We start from the raw sequence: 10,218 nt of genomic DNA on the forward strand, positions 1-10,218 counted from the left end.
ATGAAAATTTTTAATGTCATGTATATATTAATGCAAATAAAACAAATAACACCTTTAAGGCATGTAGAGATTCATCATTACTTTACAAAACTTAAAAACTAATTGCATCAGTCAAGGACAAATTTTGAAAAAAATTTAATGCATAAATACAGAAAAACATTAATTTTTTTCGTTTGCAGTGTTATGCGTTTAAAATATTTATATTAATAAAAAACGTATAAAATTTCAATAAAAATTTCCGTTTTTGTTTTTAGAAGAAAAAATTTTAATTACCTTAGAACTTTTACTATATATCATTTTGTATAGAATTTTTTCATAAATTAAAAGGAGTGGCTCAATGGTATAATAATAGTAATAATAATGTATAATATAATAAATATAATATGTAATATATAATAATATGGATGGTAGCTCTGAGAAAGTATCCAGAGGCGACTGTTGTCACCTTCAACGATCGCGGCCGTTGTTTAAGTATAACAGCTGTAAAAGACGAAATACAAACTACACCATGCTCCTGATTTGGTACCTAAAACATCATTGCAAACATTTCAAAGATCGAATTAAATGAACTTATAATATCCTTATCTCATTAGTCACTTGACTTAGTCCGTGGTTACGATAAAAACCCGAATTCACTCGAGAAAAAGTTGAAAAAAAAAAAACAAAAAATTATATTCTCTTCGGCAAATTTATCAAGCAATTTACGAAAATTAATATTTTATGCAGGCTTCAAGGTTTTACACTAGAAATTGCAGAATCTCTCGTGGACAAAATACGTTCTTTTTTAGAATAAATAAGGCGATATGTATTTTTCCAATTTGCCCAAAAAAATTTCTACGAATTTCTATTTGAATATTGTGTTTTGTTTTTCAAAATCTCCAGTTTTTTTTTAATCTTCAAAAACTTTGGATCTAATTGAGATATTTATCGTTTTCTTTTTCAATTTAACATCGTTTATTGTATGATTTTGGAACCCACTAAAAAATATTTAAAAACTTCCAAATTCATAAAATAGCGTTAGTTTTTCTGAAAATATGCCAAGTTGTTTAAAATACCCACAATTATATATTTTTTGCCAATTTCGTTTAAAATTTGTAATTTCATAATAAAGATATCTTCTGTGTTTTATGATGGCTAAGTAACTTTTGTCGCGAGGAGAATTCTTTTTCTTCATACAATCAGATCTTCTATATTTTCATGTAAACAACCCATTAGGCACAAAATTTGGCGACGTCTTTACGACATAGTTACAATATCTTTACGACCTCCTATGTCCATGTCGTTAAGGTATCTTTACGATATCGCAAATGAGTCATATGATCTGATGATGTGTTTACGATATCGCAAAGACACCGAATCGACATGGACATACGATGTCGTAAAGTTGTCGTCAATAGGTCGTAAAGATGTCGTAAGGACGCCGCCAAATTTTGTGCCCACTGGGCAACTGGAGATATGCAAACGTTTGAGATAAATCTTTGCACGTTTAAAAAGAATAATTCAGCAATTAAATTTCCAATAAAAAAAGAATTCTCCCGGCCTCAAAAATGATTTAGCCAGCATAAAGCTGATCTATCGCAAAAGAGCAAGTGTAATTCAATATAACGTTTTTAAACTCACAAAAGATGTTTATTATGAAACTAAAACTGTAAAAAGAAATTGGCAACAAATATGTAATTTTGGGTTGTTTTTGAAACAAATTTTCATATTTTTAGAAAAACCACCACTATCTTATTAATTTTGAAGCTTTTTTTATATTTTGCGGTTGGCTTCAAAATAAGACAATAAACGCTTCCAAATTAAAAAAGAAAACGATAAATATTCCAATAGGTCAAAAGTAAGTGAGGATTAAACAAAAATTGAGTTTAAAAAAAAAGAACAAAACATACCTATTTTCTACTTCATAATTTTATAAATAATGCCTTTCAAAGTTGTATAAAATATTGTTCATAATAATAAACTCTCACAATACTTTTGTATGAAGACAAAACACTGACATTTTCTGTGTCGTTAACTTATGTGTAACACAGTTGTTTTTATTTTATTCTTAGTATGAATTCTATTTAAATTATTCTTTAATAATATGTGAAGTATAAAACTTCTAAAACGAGAAGACGATCCGAATCAGAAGATTTTAAAAAACGCACTATATCTTACTATTAGCACTGAAAGTTAGAATTATAAATTAAAACCCGCTATTTCATTATTTAAATAGTTTTGAAACATAAGACTCAATGTTTTTCTGGAGCAGAACGAATGACGCGCTATCTGGTGACTAGCGGATGAATTCACCCGTTATGTGGAACTTGTAAGCGTCAACAGCTACTGTACAAAAGGTCGGTGAGTCGGATAGGGCTGGTCGATATTTAGGAAACACATGGCGCTCTCATGTTTGAAGGTGGAAGCAATAGTTTCAGGACACGAAGCTATTTTCTAAATTTGGTTAAAAATGGAGATGGCTTACGGACAAGTGGATCCAAATATGAATGCTGAGGAATATAGAAATCTAAGTTCGGCAGATCGCCCACCAGTGTCCGACAAACAATTGCAAGTCATCAAAGTTTTTAAGGGTAAGGTTTCTAGGTTACGTTTTACATTCTTGGATCTTGGCGTTTTTTATCGGTTACAAACTATTAATCAAATACATCAGTTATATATAATTTTAGCGGACACTCAAATCGTATCGTTTTAAATGAAATAATAAAAATAAGGTTAAAAACTGTTCTCGCAAAATCAGAAAACTACATGATTCCATATATTAACCGTTGGTGTGTACAATGGGTCTCAAACGGGGATATGTCTGGCATGCGCAGTAGTGATTCCTGTGTATTTTTAGATTATATAACAATTTAAAAATACACAAAATCACTACTGCGCATGCCAGAGGTATCCGCGCTATAAAACCACTGATGGGTCTTCAAAGAAACAGTTAAACTTTCAAATTCAAATTTCCCTCGCATTTTTTACTATATTTCCATTTTTGTTAGCAACGGTTTAAAACTTGAATTCGGCAACTATTGAGACAGGAAGCACAAACTTCGACAAGTAGCACTGCATTTTTGCAGATTTTTTTAAAGCCTTAAAACAGGGGTCTGCAAAGGGCGATCCTGGTGTCTACTAGCGATTCCAGGCCAGTAGGTCGGATCTACTCGACTCTGACCCAGAACTGTCAAAATCCTTTAACAGATTTGAGCCCCTTAGAACCCTTAAACTCGAGACCCTTCTTTACATTGGAAACTTCACGCTAAAATTGAAATCTTCACGGTAAAATTGAGAATTACGAAATAAAATCATCAAAGTTTAGTTTTTGTTACTATAATAATATTAAATGAAATAATTAATGCAATTTTATTGTTTTATACTCACAATTCGAATTAAATGAAAATCAATTTGTTTATGAATTAAGAATTTTATTTTTAAATTAGGATTTAAGTTTATCAAAAATAAATCTTTATTTTATAATCATTATAATTACATAAAAAATTATATCCCATGAAAATAAAGTAATTTAAAATAATAGTTCTGATATTAAAAACAATTCATTTTTAAATCCATAATAACCAATTTTTGAAATAAGGAATTCATACAAATTGTTAAATGGACCTAGATAATTCATAACATTATCAAATCTAGCAGAAAAACAAAAAATAAATAAATTACTATTAAAACTCCTCAAAAAAAGTTACTTGACATAGGTTATGTATTACTTAAAATCTTTAAAACTAATAAATTTGAAATACTCAATTTGAATGATTAGAAATTTGTACTAATTTCCAGTAGTGACTGAATTCCTAACTACAGGCCTCGGACTCACCACACCATTAAACTATTTTACATTTTTTTTTTAACAATGACCCTATTTTTCTACTATTTCGAAAAAAATTACACCAAATACACTATTTTCAAATAAAAAAGTCCAATTTTTAAATAAACAAAACAGTTTTCAACAAAATGCATAAAGTTTTATCCAAATAGTTGAATTTTCAACTAAGATACATTTCTATCAAAAAAGGCGATTTTTTAACAAATTATATACATTTTCTACTAAATAATTTGAACAATTGATGTGATTTTAGTACACATTTTACTAATCTTTTAAATGCTTTTTTTCATTACATTTTAAAAAAATAAATTTAATCGTAATAACAATTTAAAATTCTATAATTTCAGCAGCTTTGGCTTTAAAGCATTCAATTTAGTTTCTAGTTAACAATTTTAAAACTTGAATCACTTTGAAGTTTGAACTGAAAATTATTTTTATTTGTAAGTTAAAATTTTCGAATAATTTAATTTTGGACGCAATAATATTAGCTTTGAATCTTTAATGATACAATTTTCATAATTCTAATTTACAAATATATCTATTTTTAACGTTTTGAAATTTGTTTATTTTTAAAATTTTAATTTGAAATAATTATCTTGGGATTATATTGGAATTGTTAAAACTTGAATCCCCTTGAACTGAAAATTATTTTTATTTAATAGTTAAATTTTTTTAATAATTCCATTTTGAACGGTTTAACTAGCTTTGAATTTGTAATGATAAAATTTAATACAAGATTTGCATTATTAATGTTGCAAAAATTCATTTACGAACAACTATCCGCAATTAGTTAGTTAAAATTTTGTAATACTTTAAACCAAATCCCTTTATTACAAGTTCCGTTAAGTTATACCAGAAAAAAGGTTCTACAGATTCAAATTTCAGAAACGAGCCCTTCCAACTGAATTTTTTTTGTGCGGGATCATAAAATTTATCTCAGTTTCCGGTCGAAAAAAAATTGGTAGATCTTCAAAACGGTCGAGCGATCCTGGGTCACACTGCATCTGTGGATTGTGGAGAACCCTGCCTTAAAACCTTGAAAATCTGCCTGTTCCCTAAAGAGCCCAATGTACACACCGTGTCTCGAAAAATGTAGTCTACACACGCAGGGTTAAAATTATTATTGAGCTCAAAACTAGGGTGACCAGAATTGATGTTGGGAAAGTAACAAAAAGATTTAAAAAATGAGAACGAAGTAGGGCACAAATTTATTTTAAAAAGAGGACAGAGTAGGACACAAAAGTTTGAAAAATATGACAAAGCAGGACAGAAATGTTTAAAAAGAATTGAAAACAGAACAAAGTGAGCATACTAGAATACAAAGAATTAAATGAAAGAGAATTTTCAAATGAACTGTTTTAATTAATTTTATAAACGCTTAAAATCTTATATTTTTATTTTAGAATCCTGATGCATTCTAATCAAAATCATAAATGCACACATGTATTTTTTTCGTATAATAGAAATGTGTAATAGTACCGGAAAAAGTAAAAAATCTTGTAGGACAACTCACGCAAGCTCTAAAATGATGACATGTCCGGAGAAATCCAGACGGCTGGATACCTCGTACAAAACTATTGCATTATACAATTTCTTTTGCTAGATTACGATATCCGTGGTGACAGAGTTTGGATGCGGTTTCCAACAGGATTTTTTGCGAAAAACACTAATTTGGAAGTTTTAAATCGATTTCTCGAATTGTTTCCAAGGTGCGATCATACATGATTTCTGTGACCAGTCACAGGGTTACCTTCCCGTCCCCACTAGACGCTGGAAAGGGATATGGGTGAGACCCGCATTATTCGATTATTTCATTTAATAGAAAAAAAGTAAATATCTCTAAAGCTATTCGAGACATCGATTTAAACATTTCAGATCCATGTTTCTCGCCAAAAATCCCATCGAAATCAGTACTCACAAATTATGATAATCAAAAGCAAAATTCAATAATTGTAACATAAAAAGTCGATATATTGAAAACTATTCCATATATATGTATCCCCATATTTTGATGTTGGATCAAATCAAACAATTTTAATATCAAATTTACAAGTTAAATAACTAAATTTGATATGTATTAATTTTTATTCACATATTAGTGTTGTTGGTAATAAAATGTGCTGTTTATGAGGAAGAAATGGTTTTCGAAAATGCAGTTTTCGAAGTTCTACACTTTTTTACTTCATGTTGGTTATTTTTTAAGCGATAAGGCTAGTTTTTTGCTACTGTTTCAGTAAAGTGATATAAAAAATTGATCGTATGAAAAAAATCAGCTCAAAGAAAGTTAAAAATCTATCAAATTGTCGTTAATTGGTTTAAAAAATGTATAGGTAATCGATAAATTAGATTTAGATTGTTTAGTCCTGTAAGAAACTATTCGACCTAAAGAATAGTGAAAGACGTGGTACAAATTTTTAACATCTTAGAGCATATAAACAAAAAACCTTATTTCGTTGAAGATATTATTTAGTACCTGGTTAATATGCTATATTGTCAGAGTTCCTATGTTTAATATGCCGTTTTTAAGTAAAAGCTTTATAAATCAATCAAAATACAGTCGAACTTAGATTTGAACCTGGTTTTGGTTCTGACCTTCGGCTGAAATCCAGGCTCTCCGAACTTAAACATCAGAGCCGTGTGAACACTTAAGAGTGAACTGGCGCATTGTGGTGCAACATGACGCAGTTACCTAGTTAGGCCATTGGGGTACTGCCCTTTATAGCTATGGTGCTTTTCTCCATGCATGTGTGAAAACCGCACATTCTCTCGCGGCGTATCTCATCCGGAAACGCCGCGCGGCGGTAATTTTCGGAAGGCTCCAATCAAGTTTCTTCTTATTCAAAATCGACTGTAGAACAGTCCATGCGTTTCTTAAAGCATCTCAAAATAAGAAGACGTGGTGTTTTATGTCGTGGCCAGTTAATGTAATTAGACATTCTATGAAATGTCTAGACAGTTAGTGAACTGCTAGCGGATTGTGCAACAATCGACATTTAACTAAACTGTCTAGAATTTGTATACGTTTCATGACAGCACTAGACAGAGTAATAGAGCAGAGTTTCACTGTCTAACTACTCTAGCCATTTCATGAAGCGGCTAAGGGGTCCTGCATATAATACGCCTCAAGTTTTTCCTTTGTTCAAATAAAGATGAGAATGCAATTTGCATAAATCCAAAAGAGATACAAGATATAAACAAAAGAAAAACGTGTGATGTATTATGAGCACGACTGCTAACGTTCTATCTAGCACATATAGTTTAACCGCGTTTACATCCGCCGTCCGAGAATGTAAAGATTCACATATATCCTCCCGCCAGGAAGGGAAACCCACCAATACTGCTCAGCGAAGGGGAAATTGCCACGCTGCGCTCTGATTGGCTTGATTGTCACGTGGTATTGCGGTGTGGTGGATGCCAAGCGGATATAAATGAGAGTTATGCAGGGATATAAGTGAAAGAGGATATAACTGCGGTTCCAGTGTATTAATTTTGTTTAAAATCAAGGGAGCTTTTTTAGGAATCATGTGTAATAAAGTCCGATAAATATAATTTAAAAATTGCAACTACAGTCTCACAATCGTTTTTCCTACCTATAGAAAACCTAAGAATATTCTAAGGTGAAATAGCCTGGCCCGCCTTAGGCTATCTGCAGGGTCGATTTGAATTATTTCGTCTCAAGCGGTAGTCAGCCAGATTTGGATCATTTTAAGAGTGATGCGACGGTCATATAACGCTCCTATGGTATTCGTCACGTACCAGGCGGGCAGAGTTATTTACAGTAGTTGGCCGTCACCAACCCGACTAGCTTTTTAAATTATCTTTAAGGGTACCCACCTCATTCTCGGGGTCAAAAGATCGAAAATTTTTTTATTATCTTATTCGACGTTATAACTCTTAAAGAGTATTCTTTGAAAATTTCAAGTCAAAATTCGAAATACTCTTGGAGTTCTAGCCGATGGACGGTAGACGCATCAGATGGAGCCGAGAGCGCGTACCGCATGAGTTCGTCGCGCAGGTACACAGTTTTCTTGTTGGCTATTCATAATACCCTCGCCGTAATTCCCCCCCCCCCTCCCCGGCGTCCTATGTGACTACCTGCTTGAAGAGTCAGAAGGCATTTTGTATGGACCTGGCATAGTTGATTCAAGGTGAGTAGGAGTTATACACGGAAAATTGCTTCACAAAACTTAAACGCATTTTTCTCATAACAGTGTTTTTATGATTGGCGGGCAAGGTAACTCAAAAACTATTCAACCGATCGGTCTGAAATTTTAATGTGTTTTTCTATGCATCAATAGCTAAAACTTAGACTATTATAAAGAAGATTGATAAAGATCTTCTTTAATTTTCATCTTGATTTTTAACTGAAAAAAAATTGGATTTTTTAAAAATAAAATTCTAAGGTTCGCCATTTTGTAAATTTTTGCCCGAAATAAATAATCTTAGTCCATTTACTAGCCAAACATGTCTTCTTTCGAATCCCGTTTTATTTTTTGGTTTCATACGTTCCAGTCACTTGCAACCATGCCTGCCATAAAAAAATAGGACTTTTCATTGACCGCAAAAAACAGCTATAAAATGTTGATAAAAAATTATGTAAAAATTTTTTCTTGTTTTTTAAGTTTTTAATTACATGTATGAAAATATCCAAACCTATGAAGTCCATTTAACCAGCCCATTAAAAATCGCAAAAATTAGAAATCGAGAATGGGCGGGGAGAGGGTACCCTTAACGGAAACAGATTATTTGGCTTATGCTTAGAAAAGTCATCATTACCATTCTGTAGCTAACCATAGGCTCGATCCAACAATAATTTGTATTCGCTTTAAATATAAATAGGAGACTCCTTGTAATTAGTCTTATGTGCATAGCTCTTTAAACGTGAAACTTTAATGTATTCATGTTTAAATTGTAAAAGAAAATTTATTTTTAACAAAAAAATTGAGCGACTAAAAATATTTGTTGACATTGATGACTTGAAAATATATGCTTTTGGTAAAAGAAAACTTCAAAGTGCTTTAAATAACCTTAAGGGGTCCACAGGAGAGATTGGTATGGACTTTGGATTGGACAAATGTGCCAATATTATTCTGAAGAAAGGAAAGATTGCTGGCGTTCCCGAGGACCCTGAGCATGAGGCTATAAGTGTTATTATATTTTTTGAAACTGGAGAGACCAATAGATACCTGGGTGTACCTCAAAGCCACCTTTAGGATTCAACATCAATGGAGTCTCTCCGAAGCAGAAAGTGGAGCGGAGTCAGTGGAGGCTCTCCGAGCTTGCGGCGCTTGATATCGCCACGCGTAAGATCATGCATATACTGAGATAGAGATAAATTTTGGATTTAGATTTTGATAATTAAGAATAAACATTAATACTTCGCCTTTTCCTAAATTTCTCCTTTCACTCGGCGCGGCTCGGGTCATAGTTGACCAGGCTCGACATATTAATCAAAAAAACATTAATACAAATAATACAAACTGTTGACCGCCAGCTAAATGAATTTCCAGATAGCAAGGAAAAGTCAATAAAATGTTAACAGAGCAAGAGAATACGTGCGCAGGGAGGGTCCATTGGAAAGACCCAGAATTAAATTGACAAGAAATAGCGATTCCAGAAATACATCATTTATACAAAGTTTGTACTTCCGAACTTCAAACTTCAACTATTGTTCAAGTTAATTCAGTTGTAAATAACATTACAACACATACTGTTCGGGTGTCCTACTTACGCGGAAACAACGTATCTCTCCAGACATAATGCGGTCCTAAGAGTGCTTTATTAGCGAATTTGTCACTCTTACCATGTTGGTCACGACCCTGTCCTGCCGAACGCTCCGAGGGAGATGAATTCATTTGTTCACAACGAGAAGTACCACATCTTCTGAACCTACGATTTTCGGGCAGCAGACTTCGTTGTTAACTCGATGCCTGACATCGTTCTCCAAGACTTTGAGAAATAAACTATATTTTTGACCGAATTCTCGGCTCCGGTCGACTAGAACAGTCGTGCTCCGCTAGGGGAAATTCCCGCCAGGAACACATGTCCAGCGTCCACCACTATTTCGTCTGCAGAGCGAGGGCGGTGGTACACGCATACGTGATGCTCTCCTTTCCGACCCAAGCATCACCGCAGATATAAAGTATCTGTCAGGGTGCTTGGGGCGATTAACTTTTCAACCTAAAATTTTAATAGTGACTAGAGTTTTAATTATTTTATTTCAGTATGCTTACATTTATTTACAATGAATGTAATTCAAAGGAGAATTGTACAGTGTTTCTTTATTGTACATTACTCAATATTTTAATATCATGATTTGGTTGACTGATACTTTTGAAAGTCTAACAATATATTAACATCATGCACAAGGTAAAAAGATAAGTTATGGAAATGAA

The 10,218-nt window shown here is 32.5% G+C and overlaps 1 protein-coding gene across 1 annotated transcript in view; it reads left to right on the top strand.

Moving 5' to 3' along the window:
* The first annotated feature begins 2,325 nt into the window (after window positions 1-2,325).
* LOC117177274 (methylosome protein 50-like) overlaps window positions 2,326-10,218 on the top strand; it is a 28,211-nt gene continuing 20,318 nt past the window's right edge. Inside the window, exon 1 of the mRNA XM_033367866.1 lies at window positions 2,326-2,570. Within this exon, the coding sequence (XP_033223757.1) occupies window positions 2,450-2,570 (121 nt within the window). The 5' untranslated portion in view covers window positions 2,326-2,449. The remainder of the gene's footprint in view (window positions 2,571-10,218) is intronic.

This window comes from Belonocnema kinseyi, chromosome 7, assembly GCF_010883055.1.
Source record: "Belonocnema kinseyi isolate 2016_QV_RU_SX_M_011 chromosome 7, B_treatae_v1, whole genome shotgun sequence".
In the NCBI taxonomy this organism is placed as follows: domain Eukaryota; kingdom Metazoa; phylum Arthropoda; class Insecta; order Hymenoptera; family Cynipidae; genus Belonocnema; species Belonocnema kinseyi.